This window comes from Carya illinoinensis, chromosome 13 (assembly GCF_018687715.1).
Source record: "Carya illinoinensis cultivar Pawnee chromosome 13, C.illinoinensisPawnee_v1, whole genome shotgun sequence".
Lineage (NCBI taxonomy): Eukaryota > Viridiplantae > Streptophyta > Magnoliopsida > Fagales > Juglandaceae > Carya > Carya illinoinensis.
In genome coordinates this window covers 11677530-11697739 of record NC_056764.1, presented here as the reverse complement: position 1 = coordinate 11697739, position 20210 = coordinate 11677530, and the positions used below count along the sequence as shown (strand labels likewise).

The 20210-nt window shown below is 34.8% G+C and overlaps 1 protein-coding gene and 1 long non-coding RNA gene across 2 annotated transcripts; both read right to left on the bottom strand.

Moving 5' to 3' along the window:
* Positions 1 to 10983: 10983 nt before the first annotated feature.
* On the bottom strand, positions 10984 to 12458 carry LOC122291619. The gene is made up of 3 exons (XR_006236718.1): positions 11943 to 12458; positions 11173 to 11265; positions 10984 to 11079 (listed from the first exon to the last, which is right to left on the bottom strand). It is a non-coding gene; the product is annotated as an uncharacterized LOC122291619 (long non-coding RNA).
* A 5677-nt stretch (positions 12459 to 18135) lies between these two features.
* Positions 18136 to 20210, bottom strand: LOC122290945. The gene is made up of 2 exons (XM_043098609.1): positions 18748 to 20210; positions 18136 to 18664 (listed from the first exon to the last, which is right to left on the bottom strand). The coding sequence occupies exons 1-2, from the start codon at positions 20208 to 20210 to the stop codon at positions 18136 to 18138; spliced, it is 1992 nt and encodes a 663-aa protein (XP_042954543.1).

Genomic DNA, 20210 nt, shown 5'->3' with positions numbered 1-20210 from the left:
AATGATAAAATAAAGTGCTCTAAATGTTCTGGTTATGGTTATATAAGAATTGAATTTTCAAATTTCAAAAAAAAGTAAAGGAAAATCATTGAATGTCATGTTTGGTGACAGTTCAGATTCTGAAAGTTCAAACTCATCATCTAATGATAAAAAATCTTTCATAGTTTTTTCTACTATTGTGAATGATTTCTCCAAGACCACACTAACAAAATCTGAAAGTGGTTAATGTGATTACAGTGATTCTAATGTATCACTTGTTGATGTTGACCAAGAATTAAGTTTACAGGAAGCATACAATGATGTGTGTGAAGAAGTGCTCAAATTAAAGAAACTCAACAAGAAACTGTATAACTGTACAATAGATTTACCGCTGTGGAGAATGAGAAAAATAATTTTTCTGAGGTATTGAAAATTTTTGGTATTGAAGTATCAAGATTAAAGGATCAAAAGACTGTACTAGAAAAAAAAAATTAAAAAAATTTCAAATGTGCAAGCAAAAAACAACAATACAGAAATTAGATGAGATGTTGAGTTTTCAGAAGTTGAATTGTGATAAATCTGGCCTAGGATACACAACTTCTTAAGACAAAAATCCTACAACGTCATCATCCGTTACCACTACCTCTAAGGGTATTGTTTTTGTCAAAAGAAGCCAGTTGTGGATGATCCAAAAAAAGTCGGTTCAAATTCAAATTTTTTTAAAAGCCTCATAGAAAATCAACCTCAAAAAGACCGATTCGAGATAAGTTTATTCCTACTTGTCATCATTGTGGTGTTGTTGGTCATATAAGGCTATATTGCTTTAACTTGAATCAAGTGCAGAAAATTGAAGTGAAAGAAACCCAAAAAGGAAAGGGAAGAGTCTAAAGAATTATGTTTGTGATAGAAGTCAACAAATCACCTACTTTTTCTATACGGATCAATTATTTGTGTTTGGCAAGAGGGAATCTCTTTATTGTTGTACTAGGTTCAACTAATATTAGTCAATTCAAGACATGAACTCCCTCTATGATAAGCATCACATTAAACAACATAAATTTTAATTATTATATGCATATATATAAGTTCCTAACAGTGCTTTGTAAATTAACTTTACCAAAATGATCCATAGGGTTAGTATGCACAAAGTAAATTGCACAAAGTAGAGATGTGTATAGGTTCAAGAATTTATTAAGTGAGAATAAAAGTGCTTAAACTTTGACATATCAAGAATGCACTTTCCTTAAAGAAAAACTTGAACCAAACTTGAAAAAATAGTAAAAATATATATATATATTTATTCAAAAACTAAAAAAATAGAAACATAAAAGTAAAACAAAAAAATAGAATGCATGTCCTAGACTAATGTAATAATATAAAGAATGCAAGAACATGCAAGTAATCCTATCAATTAATGTGACATGGCATCTTCTTGGTCACCAACTTTGCTTTAAATTTTTGCCGATTCTTTTCATCAACACCACTTTGGATAATATTTTCTTTATTTTAAAAGTAAAAATCTGCTAGTTTACCAAGTTTAAGATTTAAGAAATTAGAATTAAGACAAACACCCTACACGGATCTATCTCCTTAAATCCTTATAGAAAGAATTGTTGCTCTAATCATTATAGAAAAAAATGAGCAACAAAAATGGACATAAAAAAAGGTGTAGAGGCAAAAATTGGCTAGGATTAAATGACTAAATGATAAGGTTTATCTTGTCATTATTTGTTTAAATTTGGATGAATGTAAAATAAGAGATGACTTTATCTTTAACAACATTGAGTTTATCTAGAAGTTTATAAGATTGTTTAAATAAGTCAGTTACATGATTTTTGAATCCATAAGAGTTTGCAATTATCAAGACCAGAAGCGGAACACAGATAAGAAACTTCAGTGAAGAGTTATCGCGAAATGTTAGCAACCCGTCAGGAAGCGTTCTCGCGATTGTCTCTACCCGTCAGTAGAGTCCTACTGTGACTAGAACTCTTTCCATATTTTCTATTTAAATGAATTCGGTTTTGTATCTCAGCAAGGACTTTGAGCCACGAATTCTAAAGAAGATAGTCTAAATATTTATGAGAGAAAATTCACTTGAAAATTTTCATGGGTTTTTCATCTCTTATTGAGTGTGATCATGCTTTGAGTGTGATGTAATATCGATTGGATTTCAGTCCCCTACAGTTCTAGGAGGAAAGATGAACGTTTATGGCATTTGGTTGAACAAGGATGGACTAAACCCGAAATATCTATAGATGTTTGGATGAAAGATGAAATCAGTAATTGCAATTTGAATAGCAAAAGACTTAACGCTATTTTCATGGTGGTATCCCCTGAAAAATTTAAAAGAATCTCCATGTGTGAGATTGCTAAAGAAGCTTGGTATATTTTGGAGGTTACACATGAAGGCACAAGAATAGTAAAAAATTCAAAATTACAAATGCTAACCTCAAAATTTGAAAAGATTAAAATGTTGGAATATGAAAATTTTAATGATTTTTATGCTAAACTGAATGATATTGTGAATTCTAGGTTTAATCTCGGCGAGAAGGTGGAGGATTCAAGGATCGTGAGATAGATTTTAAGATTTCTACCAGAAAGATTTCGGTCTAAGGTTACTGCCATTGAAGAAAGTAAAGATTTTGATATAATAAAGGTTGAAGAGCTGGTCGGTTTCTTATAAACTTATGAATTCTCACTTCCTCAAACAAGAAAAAGTATGTCAATTGCTCTCAAAACAGTAAAAGAGGATCAAAATGATTTTTTTGATGAAGAAAATTTTAACAATGAAGATATAGATCTCATACCAAGAAAGTTCAAAAAATTCATGTTTAATAAAAAGTCTAGTAGAAATAAAAAAAGAGGTAAATAATTTTTTGTAAAGAAAAATTATTTCGAAAAATGGAAAAAAGAAAAATCTGATAATAATGATAAAATAAAGTGTCATGAATGTTTTGGTTAAGATCATATAAGAATTGAATGTCCAAATTTCAAGAAAAGTAAATGAAAAGTATTGAATGTCACACTTAATGATAGTTCAGAATATGAAACTTCAAGTTCATCATCTGATTATGACAATACTTTTGTAACTTTTTCTACTGTTGTTAATGATTTTCTTATATTGGGATAACAAAATCTGAAAGTGATGATGATAATGATAGTGATTCGTAGGTTGCTCTAGTTGTAGCTGATCATGAGTTAAGTTTACAGAAAACATATAATGATGTGTGTGAAGAAGTGATAAATTAAAAAAACCCAACAAAAAGTTGTACAATAGATCTACTGTTGTAGAAAATAAGAAAAACAATCTTTTTGAGGCATTAAAAATTTGTTGAATTGTCAATATTAAAAGATCAAAAGGCTGCACTAGAAAAAGAATTGAAAAAGTTTCAGGAGTGCAAACAAAAAATAGCAACACATAAATTAGAAAAGATGTTGAGTTTTCAAAAATCTAGTTGTGATCGCATGGGTTTGGGGTATATGACTTCCCAAGGTATCGAACTCAAAAGCTTATCATCCGCTGCCACTTTATCAAAAGATATTATTTTTGTTAAATGAAGTCAAAATGAGGAAGCTCGATCCAAAGAAAGCCATATCTAAAACTCGTGTTCCAAGAGCCTCAGATAATAGATCAATGACAAAGAAGTTCAACCAAGGTAAGTCTAAAGGTAAGTTTATTCCTACTTGTCATTATTATGGTGTTGTTGGTCATATAAGGCCAAATTATTTTAACTTGAATAAAGTGAAGAAAAATGGAGATAAAAGAAATCTAAAATGGAAAAGAAAGAGTCTAGAAAATCAAGTTTATTCTATGTGTCAACAAATCAACTTTTTAAGTCTCAAACTTGGTGCACTGTAAGGAACCTATATGTAAGCATCCTTTGATTAAAATTCACATTCTTTTAAAGATGCTCATAAAAGAGGGAGTTCATGTCTTGAATTGACTAATACTAGTTAAACCTAGTACATCAATAAAGAGCTCTTTTCTTGCCAAACACAAAGAGTTGATCCATATAGAAAAAGTCGGTATTAATTCATTGCGGAAAAATATAAACACCCTACATGGATTTTTCACTTTAAAGTTCTTAAAGAAAAAATCGCTGCTCTAATCATTATGGAAAAATATGAGCAACAAACATAAACACAAAAATGGGGTATACAAACTAGTGTTTGGAGAAGATGCTCATATATCTAGGTCCTAGCGTAAAGTTTGACTTTTAAGATAAAGCAACTAACTCTTGCAAGCATCTATAAGAACTAATCTTTCATGAATAAATGTCTCAAAAATATATTGAAGAAAGGAGTTCATAAAATGCTATGGTATAAGTATATTCACTCATACACTCACATGAACTTTGACATTGATGATTTTATGATGAATGAACATCCAAAGTGACTGTTGCAACATGAGTGTGCTAAGGATTAGTACTTTTTTTTGTAATTTCTGCCTTGATTGAATTGAGGTGATTATAGGCATGTTACTTTGTTTTTTTTCTTTCACTTTCATATTTCTAACAAAAAAAAATAATAATAATAAAATCATTTTTTTTCTTCCCGGATTTATGCAGAATTTTTTTAATTTATTAAATAAATAAAAAAATAAAATTACAATGTTTTTTTTTCTAAGTGTATAAGTCCTAGTGGGACTTTTTGGTCCAGCACGTGCACTGGAGGGTCAAGCTTTTAAGCCTTAAAACCCATATCCTACCTCATTTATTTGCTCCCAGCCCCCGATACTAAGCCTTCTCTATACCCATTTTCACAGCCTCTTGGCTCCTTCACGCAAGCCTCATTTCATGGTGCCCCTTTCATTTTCTTCTCTTCATTTTCCATCATCAAGGTAAGTATACTCGAATCCACTATTTTTTGTTTCTTTTTTTAGTTTTATGTTTCGGCATATGGATAGATGAAGTATGTGTGGAGGGTTTTTTATTTTAAGAAGCATTGGACTGTTTTGTTGAGCTGAGTTGCCTGTAAATGAGTTGTTGTTTTTTCTTTTTTTTTAGGGTTTTGTTTTATATCTATTCTATACATGTATTGAGGACAAGTTTGTATAGCTCACGAGATTATGGCATTTGTTTTCTTACAGGTGCAAACAAAGTGTTTGTGATAATTTCTAACTCATCTCAGATCCTTTATTTTTGGCTATTTATAGTGGTTCTCTTATACATATGGCAAGCCCATAAGTGTGAGTAGAACATATATATGTTTTGAAAAAGTAAAAGGGTTCTAATATCAACCGATTCTCACACCTTGAATTTGGCTATTTTTTTTTACTTGGTTGAAGTGTTGATCCAGATCATGAGGTTCAAAGAAAGGGAAAAGCAAAAGAAGTTCACTCCTCCCGTGCCATCTGAGAACTTTTCAAGTGAGGATGAACCAATACTAGAACCTGTGCAGTCAGGAGAAACTTCATGTGCATTTAATCCATAAAAAGTTAAGACACATGGGATTTTTTTTTATCATGGCACATATAAGTGGTATTTATTCTCTTATGGCTATTGTCAAATTAGTTACAAAAAGGAGCAGTGTTGAAAGTGCAAATTAAAATATGTTGAAATATTTAGGTATTGTGAAATTGAGGGAGAGTTTAATGAATTGACTGAAATGAATTTGTTGAGGGAGAGTTGAATGATATTGAGGGGGAGAATGTTTTTATTCTTGATTATTTGCTTGGAATTTCTACTTGATTTCTTCATTTGTTGTTTGTGCTTTTGACAGATTTTATAATATATTCATCAAGTTGGTTTTATTACCAATCCGCCAAAGAAGGAGATTGTAGAGGCAAAAATTGGTTAGAATTAGATGGCTAAATGATAAGGTTTATCTTATCATTATTTGTTTAAATTTGGATAAATGTAAAATAAGAGATGACTTTATCTTTAACAACATTGAGTTTATCTAGAAGTCTATAAGGCTGTTTAGATAAATTAGTTACATAATTTTTGAATCCATAAGAGTCTACAATTATCAAGACCCGAAACTGAACATAGATAAGAAACTACAGTGAAGAGTTATCACGAAATGTCAGCAACCCGTCAAGAAACGTTCTTGCGATTATCTCTAGTCGTCAGCAGAGTCCTACTGTGACTAGAACTCTTTCCAGACTTTCTATTTATAGGAATTCAGTTTTGTATCTCAGCAAGAACTTTGAGCCACGAATTCCAGAGAGGATATTCTAAACATTTGTGAGAGAAAATTCACTTGAGAATTTTCATGGAGTTTTTCATCTCTTCTTGAGTGTGATCATGCTTTGAGTGTGAAATAACATTGATTGGATTTCAGCCCCTAGAGTTCTAGGAGGAAAGACAACATTTGAAAATCGCCAGAAATTCTGGCTGCTACTGCGATAGAAGACAAATGAGTCGTTTGTCTAGGCAAGTAAGAGAGTCGAAATACAAAGGTTTTGTAATTGATGATTGCTTGTAATTATTCTTCAAATAATAAGACTGACTTTCCTGGGTTTAGTTGTCCTGTAGGGTTTTACCTTTAAAAAGTTCTTTAAAAGATTTTCCTTCATAACCAATCGTTGTGTCTTACAAAGTTGACTATTTATTTTAAAGTATTTGATTCGTTTTGTGGTCTTAATATTTGATTCGTTTTATGGTCTTGATAATTGAGATCTAATCGATTTGTTCAAGGAAATTGGTAGACAATTTTGTGGTCCACAGGGGTACGTTGGGAATTTCAAAAGGGTTGTGTAAACTAGTGTTTGGAGGGGGGATACTCATGTAACTAGGCTCTATCATAAAGTTTGACTTTTGGAATAAGTAACAAACTGCTGTGAGCATCTATGAGAAGAAAACACTCATGAAGAATAATATAAAAATATCTAAGAGAAAATGAGATAAAAAGTTACTATTTTATATAAGTTTACTCACTCACACACTCACATGAACTTTGACATTGATGATCTTATAAGGTGTGAACATCCATAGTGATGGTTGCAAATAAGAGAGTGTATTCTATTGAATTTGTTTTGTGAGTGGCATTGTGTTTGAACTAAGATGCATCTAAGCATGTTACTTGTTTCATTGTTTATATATATAATAATAATAATAATAATTTTTTTATTTTATTTTCTTATTATTAAATAAAATAAATAAAGTGATAAAAATATAAAATATATATATTTTGTTTTGGGTCAGTGTTAGGCGCTTATGATTCTAGAGTAAAAGTTTGGATGTTGGTCCAAGTCTGGGATATGTTTTCTGGTTTAATGATATAAGTTTCAATGGGACTATAGCTTAAGGCACATGCATGAGCATTATTCACTTAAGTGACTCAAGTGACTTAAGTCACTACTAAAGCGCCTAGGCTTCCCCCCCCCCCCCCCCCCCCCTTCCCTTTTTTTCTTGAAATCACTCACACTCAGAGAACCTTAGCCTCATCGTGCAAACCCCTGCCCTCTGCATCTCATTCACATTTCATTCGATTTTTTTGGGTTTGGATATTGAGAAATGTTGAGGAGAGTTATGAATAATAGTAAAAAGTAGGTGAAAAGTAATAATAAAGTAATGAATAGTAGTGAAAAGTGTTGAGGATACCTCAACACCCAAACACCAAGTATTTTGGTATACGATTCTCCATCACGGTAAGACTACTATTTTTTTTAAATCCTTCTCCTTCTCTAAGTCTAGGGCTCGGCGCATATATATGGAGATTGAGATTTTGGTTGTTATTTCATGATGTTTGGGTTAGAATGCCTTGGATACTTGAATCTTTGTTTATATAAGATTATTTTATGCATGTATTGAGGACGAATTTTGAGTGGGTTCTTGGCCTTTATCATTCTACTTTCATGGTATGTCTACCAAGTGTTTGATTTTTTATTTCAACTAAGTTGTCTAAATCATTTGCTCATTGTTTGACATATATTCATGCTCATATATTAAGTGTATATAATCCATGAAAAGTTGAGACACATGGGAGTTGATCATTATGTCTTTAATCTCGACACACATAAATAATATTGATTTTCTACATATTTTCTAGAGCACTTTCTAGTGTATATTTTGGTGAGAAAATTAGAAATTTTCTTATTTGTAATATCTCTTTGAGTATGATCGTACTTCAAGTGTGAAAGATTATTAATTGGATTTCAGGTACTAGAGTTCTAGGAAGGAAGTCAATAGTTTGAAAATCGCCAAAGGTTCTAGTTGCTACTGCGGTAGAAGACAAATGGATCATTTGTCTGGACAAGTAAGAGAATCAAGTTATAAAAGTTTTATAATTGAGAATTACTTTTAATTGATTTTCAAATAATAAGATTGACTTTCATGAGTTTGGTTTTCCTATAAGGTTTCACTACAAGAAATTCAGCATTTTCCCGCAACGAATTTTGCCACAAATAGCAAGGAAAATTGCCGTATATCTCCAATACTGACAAAAACTGATGGTCGCACGTTTGTAGATAATAAACTTCCAATTTTACTATCAAATTCGGCAAAAGTGTAATTTGTCACAAATGTAGACTTATTACAGCAACTCCAATTGTTGCATATAAGAAAAAAAATTGCCAGGAATAAGCCTATTAGATCATTCACTATCGCATGAGATACTTACTTGCTAAGATGATACATTGTACAAAAAGACTTTTTTCGTTAAGATATTCTGTCAGTAGATGTGGAATACTACAAATAGTTAGTGCCATGTATAAAATATATTGGCAGTACATTGTCGCATGAGATACTTACTTGCTAAGATGATACAGTGCAAAGAAATATTTTTTTCGTTAAGAAATTCTGTCACTAATTGTGGAATACGACAAATATTTAGTGCTATGTATAGAATAAATTGGCAGTACATTGTGCCAATATAATTATATTCCCGCAAAGGTTCATCATCAAAACAAGCAGCTAGCAATGAGAATTGGTTGTTGTAAATTGGTTCTATTAACATTTTGGTACTGCTACTTTAATACAATTACGGCAATGGATAACATACTAAAACTTTTTTTTTTGGAACTGGTTTTTGTGGGAAATAATTTTATTGACCATCCAACTATGTCACTAAACAAGAAAGTCTGCAAAGCCGCGTAATGATTAATGTGTATTTCCAACAAAATCTTGTTTTGTTAATAAGCTATTGTCATGCAGATTTAGGCTAATATAAATCTATTGCCGCAAACATGCATCTTCAACACAAAATTTTTCGAACGAAGGCTTATTAACCATAAGATGTTTATTGAGGATGGGATATTGCTGGTAAAAGTCTCTTTTCACAAATCAGCATCACCAAAAATCTGGAAAGTGACCAAAATGTATAATAATTTCCACAATTAGATGGCGTAGGAAATTGAGATTTGCGACTATAGTGGGGCAGCATCACAAGCATTAGCCCAGTACGTACATAAATTTGTTGTAAATTTATCCCCTCTTGCAGTGGGGCGGCTTATAACATTGGATGTGTATAGAACGCTCCTGCTCGATCCTAATTATCATTATATCTATATTTTGGTTGCATTGTAGTCAACATTATTATTTATCTTTACATATTAGCCAAATCCATTCACATAATGATCAGTATGCATGTGCATGGATGGCCAATAAACCCCCAAGATCTGTTATCAATTCACACAATTTAAAGACAACAGATCTTGTATAAACACTACTGCATAAATGCCATCATCATAAAATCTGATCAGCAATATAAACTCTATCAACTCCAAATTTCTGCGGAAAGTACTTCCAGATACACACATTTTATATATTACGTCTGCTATCATTAAACATGATCCACATAAACCATATAGAGCTGATCTATCAGCCATATAAATATCATCCTAAAACAGAAATTTCCAACAGTTAGGCAACTTTCGAAAGCAGTTTATACATCTAGATTCAAGAGAGACTGACTTATACTTTGATAAGTTAGTGGACAATAGCAGGTGTGGTCTTGGCACAAAAAGCAAGTATTTGAACATTTCTGGAAGTGTCTCGGGCATGCAGCAATCCTTTGTCTCTAGCAGTAGTCCCTTTCAGTCCTTTGCTAAATGAGTCAAACATTGCTGCATAAAAATATCATGTTATCTAAAGCATTGCTATCATGGTATTAATAAAGTTTCCACAGAAATTCCTACATTGCAATTACAGCAGGAAGTAGCTTTAAAATTGCCGTAACTATCCACCTATATTGCCATTTTCTGCAACTCATTTAATGATTGGTTCTTAGGTAGCCAATGCCAAAAAATATTGACAAACAAAATATGCTATCTTAAAGTCCCAAAAACAAACCCCATCTTGAAAATCTTGAAAGCTAGCTAATAAATAACTGCTCCAGATCTACCACTTGCACACACAGGACAACATACAGCTGCTACCAATAAGCTAAGTAAGAGAATTAACAGGGAACAAGTTATTAAAGGGATGTATTATGCACCTGTCAATATGCAAAGGATGTAGAAGATGACTTTCCTATCACTGAAAATCCAAGCCACATCCTAAGTTGCTCAACAAAAGTTGGAACTCACCACAATCATCCCCATCTACTGTCTGATCAACCCTCAACAGCAGTTCAAAAAACATTTCAAAAGCAGGGATGATTTTGGAAAACTAGCGATGACTAGGCATCAATTGGAGTCTCGTGCTGAGACTCCCTCCGAGACTCATAACGAGACATCCGAGTGTTCATCACTTTCTCATAGTCTTTAAATTGGTTCTTGAATTCCAATAAATCAGATCTCAGTGCTTCTAACTGGTTCTTGTACAAATTTGCTTCATTCTTGTTCTTCTCGTTCTCCTCAACAACGCGTTGATAATTCCTATTGTTCAGCAATGAAGGAGATGGTTCAGGTATAACAGAGTGGCCTAGACCCGTTGCATAACCTGGTCGATATCCTAAAACCTCCTTGAACACTGCATTAGCTGTTTCATCCATGTTCCCATCCAACTCAGTCTCATTCATCCGCTCAAACATCAGATTCTACATCCATAGATAATGCACACCATTATATAATATTTTTGAAGTTTTAAATTAAATACTGCTTGCGATTTGGAAACTTACATAATTTTGTTCTGCAGTGTTGGTGATAAATCCACCTTTCTTTTTTGACCAATGCACTTCTTTGTAAAAAGCTACCAAGTTCGGGGCTTGTTCATTCTTTATCATCAAAGGTGACTTTGTTAGGTACTGCAATCACATAGGCAAGAAAGAACACTTTGAAATTGATGCAAGATACTAGGTAGAACTTACAGTTTCCTCCATAACCCTAACGAAAGGCTTTCGGCCACTTGTATGGTTGATTCGCTGTTTTTTCCTATTTGTGCTATTTCTCTGTGACATTTTCTGCAATTTCCAGGAATTTTCACTGTTATGTTTAAATCATCATGCTATAAATAATTCCCTACTACTATCATAGTAATAAGAAATGATAACCATTGTGGTTTAAATAGAAGTGGTACTTAAAAGGACAAGAAGTTGTATAGTAAACAGAGTAATTTTCATACATTGCTCTATCTAGTCTTTAAAATCAAGATCCTTTAATGTATACGCATAAAATCAAACTAATAACCTGCTTATGTTGTAACAAAGCCTGAAATTGTTATACATTGCAAATTACGTTGAACAAATAATGGTAGCAAATGGTTATCAGTTCAGCATTCAAATCACGAAGGATACATACTGCTGTTCTAGTAATAAAAACAGACTGATGAATTACAAAGAAAGAAATTTGGCTTACATTAATATAAACCATTTAACAATTAAATTTTCTAACATTAATTCATTCCTCTATTTGCTAATACGCCCTACTGCTGCTCTAGTATCACAACATCCCTCTATGAATTGAGCTTTTAACAGAGAAACAACTCTAAATACATTACTAGCAAATAGAGCATTTTTGAAGATTGAGTCATTACTTCATCTTATCTATACAATTCTGCCTACTGCATTTTCTTTCGTATTCTTCAATAAACCATCATTTCAACTAACAAAGAAATAATGTACTACTATTTAATATTTACCATAAATGGTTCACCCGACCACAATCCACATAAGTATTCCCAAACGGGCTTCTCCACCCAGGTTGTCCCGCCAGAAAGTGCGGCTTCATGTGATGAATAGCCCAAGTATTGCTTGCGTAGAAGGTAGTGGAATGCATTGTATTTTCGATGGAGAGCATTTGTCACACACTCACGATGGGAACTTTGTGTCCAATCTAATATAAAGTCAGCCTATGAAACAATGCATTAGTGAAATATCATGCAGCAATAATAGTTTTACTAAAAAAGGATCTGACAAAACAGATAAATAAAACTTGTATACTCGAACACGATCAATTAGCTCCTCTTTCTCCTCTTTAGATACTTGTTTCCAGCTTGCATAGCGCATGTTTGCATGAAGTCTAACAATCGTTGTCACTCGTCCAGAAAATATGTTGTAATTCTCACAACATGGACCTCTTTGTCCATCCTTAATATTCAGAGGTATTTTCCCAAATTTCCGAATGCGTTCAAAAAGCGTGTCTTTTGCTGGTCCCCGACCACGTTTTCGAGTTGGTAAAGCTTCATTATCTGAAATTGCAAAACATTATCTCTATTAGGTCTCTCATGACAAAAGATAATAAGCGGAATTTAAATTCTACCGTTATGAAATTACTTAGCTCGAATCTGTCAACTTACGTTCAGTGCTCACAACCCTTTCAGCCTCATTTGCTATAGCTTCCACTGTCTCATCACCACCAACATTTGGTGGTTGAGTTGAATCGTCCGAATGTACTTCGTGTTCCCTCTCTTGTATATCACTCAAAAGTGGACGTTGTTGGACACGTATGCCTCCTGCTCTATGTATTCCACCTGGTCCGCGCCATCGTCCTCTTACCCATCTCACCATTGAAAATATATGTGTGAAATATATGTGCTGAACCTTATGACAATGAATGAAAAATGCATCAGACTAGGTATATTCTGTATTCAATCACAAGTAATTGAGACTATGTTACAGCTGAATTAACAAAGCAGTTTCTGCAATGGTGTTTATTGTCAAAATCCCTTACCATAAACTCTACAAGATCATTGATAAATTTCTGATTGTGAAACGTGAAATTACTCAAGCATTGCAACATTTATTCTTATTGGTAGATTAACTTCCAGCATGGTTTTATTCATGCCCAGTTTTATACCAAATGTCAAAAAATTCCAACCTTTTCCCCTTTAGCCTGCCACAAAAAAATGTTCTTTAAACCACCTACTGGTAGTGACAGACTTTCTACTTCCAAGTCTTTCAATGTACTGCTAAGCACTTAAATTTAAGGCTGATACCTTCAGGTTGATTTGCATGGGTGAGTACGTAATAAAAAGCTTCAACCTTTTTACCTCCCACGAGCTAAGAAACATGTAGGCTTTTTAAACCAAAAAACACTACTCAACCTGGTCCTTCACCTAGTTGGAGCATCGGTGTGTGGTCATGCTTGATTCATGACCACACTAAGTAATACTACTCCATTGTTACAAGCAAAGGCTGTTTTTCCCCAGCCACAATAGCACACAAACTATAATGAAAAATTAGGTGTTCCTATTACTATATGAAGAACCTGCCTTCTTAAAAATACTGATACCAGATTTCATTAACTTGCCTCAAGAAATCCAGTTTCCAAAGTGAATAAGAGTAGGAGAGGGAATTTGCAAAGCTAGAAAGTTGGATTACTAACCTGGTGTGTATTCCTGGTTCTTTGTTACAGCCCACGTTGGAGTGCTTGAATAGCTTGTCTTCCTCTAAGGAACCTTCCAGATCACCTCCTTTCTGTCCCACTTTCCCTCCACTCTACTGAAAGTTGGACCTTTACTCTGATTGTGTATCTGTGGGATGATATTTACGTACACTGGTTAACCTGACCAATGTTAAGAACCTGTGGTATAGTTACTCAATTTCTTTATTCAGCCTTCAGATCATAAAACATAATATTCTCTCTCTTTGTCTAACTTGTGTTAATTTTTGGGCTTAATTTGCCCGTGTGAAATATGTACTACTTCCCGCTCACAGTTTCTCTTTATTTTAATGGTAGCTAAAAGTTAACGAAATTTTATCATTTCATTTAATGTCCTTTTTTTTTTTCCAGCAATTTATCAACAATTCAGCAGCGATATATATCCTGGGCTGATTTCTTTATGATCCATTCTAAATTAATCAATACGTTCCTCTTTAGTTCTGAATTGGTTCTCTCAATGTCACGTTATCTTCTTTCTTTATTCACTATTAACATATGGATTATTTCAAAGAACTTTTTCGATAATTTCAATTTTCTATTCGTAAGTGCTCTCCAAATTCTTTCTTGGCATAGTATTTTAGGGAATGCCATGCATCTCCCATGTTCCATCTCTTCAAATTTTGAGTATATGCAACTATATTGTTTATTCACCTTTCAAGATGTATCCCACTCTTTATTCTCTATCTATTCTACTAATCATCACTTGATTGGAATCCTCTTTCATTATATTCTCTACCATTTGAAATTGATGATATTCTCAATACAACATACAGTCATTTACCAGCCAACTGATACCCATATTGCTCCCCAAATTATGGATGAATATGTGTGCATTGCTGGGAATTTCATGCATGATCCCACTGCATTGTCTATCACCAATATTATGAAGAATTTTTTTGTTACTCTTTATTCACCTTTCAAAATTAGACTGTATCTATTCTATTATTACCCTTTATGGTTTCTATGAATCACCAATATTCATAGAAACCATCTTTAAATTCTGTTTTTTTCAAATCATTCACTTTAAATTCTGTCTTTATATACTATTAGAACCTGCTTATTTCAATACAATATCTTGTATAATTTTGGATTGCCTTACAATCGCTCTCCAAATTTGGGAAGTGTAACTGTAATTGAGTCAATTCCATTCAGCTCCCATATGCCTATCTTAAATATGTATATATTGAACCCTAAAATACATCTTATAATTGTCAGTAGGGAATGGGTTGCTGGGGCTCTTACAGTTATCAGAAGTTGAAATATGGTAGTATTCAGTTTTCAGCATGCTGACATCATATTTTTTAATCATTCACACTTGATTGAAAGATCATGGAGTATTCATTCATATGTGTGAATGCTAGCATAAAACTTACGCCCATACGCCATTGTTGGAAATGACCCATAGACCTCATTTGCAACTACATTGCTCAACCCCAATATCGATATATCCATCAATTGTATATTTCTTCAATCTTAAAAACACTATCAGCTGGCCTTATATCATAATATGCTATACATCAGACTGTGTGGGAAAGTACTTCTAATTGAGCATAGAAGTATAATAAATTACATATAATCATGTGTTTATAGCCAATGTTGATTAGCATAAATTTTCAGTTTTCATTTATTTGATTGTCATCACCCCTGTATTGTTAATTCATATACCCTAAATATGATTGTTTAAATGTTTATCAGATTTATTGATCACTTGGGCTTTAATTTTTCAGCATTTATAGGAGGCATGCATGTAGAAGGTTAAGGTAGTCACCTGGGGTAAATGATAGTTTATGTGTTCTTGTACTCCTGTTGACCTGTCAAACCATCTTAATTATATAAGAAACACATCAATACTGTATGGAAGTTTAACTTATAATAGTCAATACTGTATGCAAAGTCTTGCTAGAGACTGATGTAATCAGCAGTACTGCCACAAATTCAAACTATTCCTTACTAAGACATGCTCATAAGTTTGCCCATAATAAATAAGAAAACAATCACACCCTGGGTATTTCATTGTAAATACCCAACTGGAAACCACCTTCGTTGAGGCCTGTGGCTGCCACCAAGTAGCTTCGTCTGCATATACATTGAATATATTGTTCAGTTTCTTTCGTATTCATGTATCGCTTGCCTTATTTTGCTGTGGATATATGCTCGTTCTACAGTAAAATATTATTCAAAAGTTCATATTTTAATTTTGTCCATAAACCACATATTATGGGGATTCAAGAAACAGTACACCATTAACTTTGTTGGTAAAGATGAACACTGGATGCCCAAATAAAAATGTATGCCCAGATCTTGTTATACATTCCTATGCTGGTTAGATGGTGAATTGTCTTTTTGTTTATGAAATAAGCTTCATATACAAACACTCTAGCTGAACATATATATAGTAGTATGAACATTCTGTAGTGCATTGAAACAATACTCAAAATAGCACTATCATGAGCATAGATGAGAACTTACACCAAGTTTGTCATCATGACCCCATTACCCCAACTCTAGTCCTTCACCTCCACATGCAAAACCTGCATAATGCTCAGAAAGTTGTATTAGTCTGACAATCATTCTGTAGTTCATTTCCTTATCCTTGGTTCAATACATTATATTATCGTGTTATAATGTATGTAGCTTAATAAAGAAGTCAACATACACATTGTGACAACACATTTCATTAACAATAAATAATGATAAGAAGTCCACATTTCCGAAATACCAAATAAATACATGATTATGAAAAACATACCATCATCTGAAGCTGATTGACTTCTAATCGGCTTCTGCAATACTGTCTTCTTCGCTGTCCGCACTATTAGTGGAGGCATTGTCAACTCCCAGCTCATCATCAACTCCTTCGGCATCCTCGACGTATTCCTCGTGGTCATGTAGTTCAGATGGTTGCTGTTCTAGCATGATCGAAGGGTCAAGCAGCAATGGTTCTTCATCTACCCTATTCAACGGGGTCATCAAGTCTAGGTCACTGCTTTGGGCATACGGCACGTTTGTCGGGATGTTTTCATCCTCCTGTAAAGCATCATCCTCACCAGAATCGGCACCATCATCCGCCACCTCAGCTGCTGATACTAAAGGGATGTTGTATACATTTCTATTCGTTATCTTATGGACCACATACCAACTACCCGCCACACTCACGTCTTTTACATAAAACACTTGCTGCGCTTGGCAAGCAAGAGCAAAAGGCTCATCTTTATACCATGTTCTAGACGTGTTCAGGCTGGTTAGATGGTCCCCAACGCGAATCCCTCTTCGCTTATCACCAACATCCCACCAATCACAATGAAACAAATACACCTTATGCCAACCCATATATCGTAATTCTATGATATCATTCAACACCCCATAGAAGTCTATGGGATTTGATTGATGTTCAACTCGGACAACCAAACCGCTATTTTGCGTTCGCCGGTGCCTCTCTCGATCCTTTGTTTGAAACCTAATTCCATTCATTATGCAACCAGCGTATGACGCAACCCACTTGTCGGGACCACATGCAAGTGCATATATTCCATCTCGTACACTGGTTGGATCCATTGCACGCTTCTCTCGAATCTATTGTCCAAGCAAACAACAAATCCAATCATGCTTGCAAAATAGGAGATACAACTATAATTATATAATAATATCCTTGCTGTTGGTTTTTATTTTAGACAACGTGATTATAGTCAATTAAAGTTGACAGACTTTTATGTCGGATTCAAATGTAATGCACACCAACCGGGGTGCCTCTCATTAAAAGGTTGTTTGTACATTATGCAAGAGAAATACATACATGTTTCTTGAACCACCCGGGAAATTGAGCCTCGTGCCTGCGCGCAGTGTTGGTTGTGACTTCCCTTGTAATCATGTTATAATGCTCACTGCAAAACAACGTCTTATAGTTACACGATGTTTTGATGATGAGATGAAGATTTCGGTAACTGCAAAGAATTCACCACTTACTCGAGGTAATGCTCGATCTCGCCACAATTATTTAGCACATACCAGTGGGCTCTTGCAAATAATTTCTCGGCAAGCATGTGAATGTTAGCTGCCCCGAGCGGACGTACCTTTTGTGAGAATACAGAAAAAAATTCTTCATTACTCTGTTCTGGAAGGTCTGCGTTTCTTTCAACCCGTTGATATCTGGTCTCAATGTCATTGAGATACATTGAGCAAAACGTCAAACACTCAACATGAACATATGCTTCGGCAATTGAGCCCTCTGGGCGGGCTTTGTTCCGGACGTAACGTTTGAACTTTCCTAGGTACCTCTCAAAAGGATACATCCACCTATATTGCACTGGTCCAGCAAGCAATGCCTCGTCCGGTAAATGAATTGCAAGGTGCACCATTATATCAAAAAATGCAGGTGGGAAGATCATCTCAAGTTTACATAGTATGATAGAAATTTCTGCCTGAAGCCGATGCAATGATTCATAAGTCAATGTTCAAGCACACAATTCTTTGAAAAATGTACATAGCTCGATCAAAGATAGCCGAATGTCCGGCCGCAGATAACCACCAATCACGACCGGAAGCAACCGTTGGAGGAAAATGTGGCAGTCATGACTTTTCATTCCTGAAATTTTTCCCTCACGAATATTCACACACCGGGCAATGTTAGAGGCGAAGCCATCTGGGAATTTAACTTGTGACACCCACTCACAGAAGGATTTTCTTTCATTTTGGTTTAGGGTGTAACATGCAAGACTCATTCGGCAACGATCGCCATCCGGACGTAAGTGTAATTCTTTCCTCAGTCCTAGATGTTCCAAATCCCTGCGAGAATTCGCAGTGTCCTTACTCTTTCCGTCAATACTCAGCAAGGTGCCCAACACACTATCACATATGTTTTTCTCAATATGCATTACATCTAGGTTATGCCTCAACTCTAATTCTTGCCAGTATGGGAGATCGAAGAAGATGCTTTTCTTTGTCCAGTTTAATTCTTGTGGTGCCCGTTTCCTCTTCCGTGAACTTTTCCCAAATTGCACATTCGGGACCATGGATAATGATTCAAATATAGCTTGGGCCGAAAGATTTGCTGGTTGAATCCGAACCTCGTTGGCACCATTGAAACACGTTTTTTCTTTCTCCAAGGGTGGTCCAAGGCCAACCATCGACAGTGGCCCATATAACAATGTTTACGCCCATACGCCAACCACATAGAATCGGTATCAACATTGCACACAGGACAAGCCAACTTCCCCTTCGTGCTCCACCCAGAAAGATTGGCATATGCAGGAAAGTCATTTATAGTCCAAAGTAAAGATGCATGTAATCGGAAAATATCAGAACTGAATGCATCATATGTCTCAATACCAACCTCCCATAATTCTTTCAACTCATCAACTAAAGGACGCAGGAAGACATCAATATCATTTCCTGGTGATTTAGGACCAGGTATCAAGCAGGTCAACATAAAGTATGGGTCTTTCATGCAAGACCAAGGTGGCAAGTTATAAGGTAGAAGTATTACTGGCCATATACTATAGGGCTTGCTCATGTTATTGAACGAGTTGAACCCATCACTCGCCAGTCCAAGACGGACATTACGAGAATCTTTGGCAAACCAATCATATTTCCTGTCAAAATATTTCCAAACTTTGGAATCAGCTGGATGCCTCATACAGTTCGAATCATCGATACGGCCCTCTTTATGCCATCGCATGGCTTCTGCTGTCTTCTTTGATAGATAAAGGCGTTGCAACCTAGGCTTCAATGGAAAATAACGCATCACTTTCTGAGGTACCCGGTGTTTACTCGTCATTGAGATCCACCTAGATGCGTTGCATTTACGGCATTCATCTTTGTCTTCATCATCTTTCCAAAACAACATACAGTCATTTGGGCATACATGGATTTTGGTGTAACTAAATCCCAACCCACGCTCTAGCTGACGTGCATCATTATAGTCTTTATGCAAGAGAGCAGTTGGGAATGCAGACTTCAATAGCTTTAGCACCATGTTAAATGACTTCACGTTCCAACCCCCAATTGTCTTGATGTGAAGCAACTTCACTATAAATGATAGCTTTGAGTAGGTTGTACACGAAGGATATAGTGGACGTCGTGCATCCTCGACGTACTGTTCAAACGTATGGTGTCTAGAAGTCCCAACGTTGGGCTGTGCATTATCATCATCACTGCCACTTGCATTTAAACCGGTAATATCATCCACGAAGGATCCCACCCGAATGTCATCTAACATCTCATCGACGTCATCAATGTACTCTCCAGTATCATCTCCATCATCCGGATCGTCTGACCGGTTGGCATGAAAAGGATCATCTTCTCCATGAAATATCCATTGAGTATAACTTCTATCAATCCCTCTAAAAAATAGATGATCCCTCACAACAGTAAATGGCTGGAAGAAGTTATTACGACAGTCCCGACAAGGACACCTAATGGAGTCACTGGAAGGAGCAATGGATTGAGCCATTGATAAGAAATGATTAACTCCTTCAGCATATTCATGGGACCGCAATCTATCTTCAAGATGCATCCAAGATTTATCCAT

Bases quoted from the DNA above. Each gene is read 5' to 3' on its own strand.
- LOC122290945 (XM_043098609.1), bottom strand. From the start codon at position 20,210: ATGGATAAATCTTGGATGCATCTTGAAGATAGATTGCGGTCCCATGAA. The intron at 18,665-18,747 runs GTTCGGATTCAA...ATTTGGGAAAAG, and splicing joins GTTTCAATGGTGCCAACGAG to TTCACGGAAGAGGAAACGGG.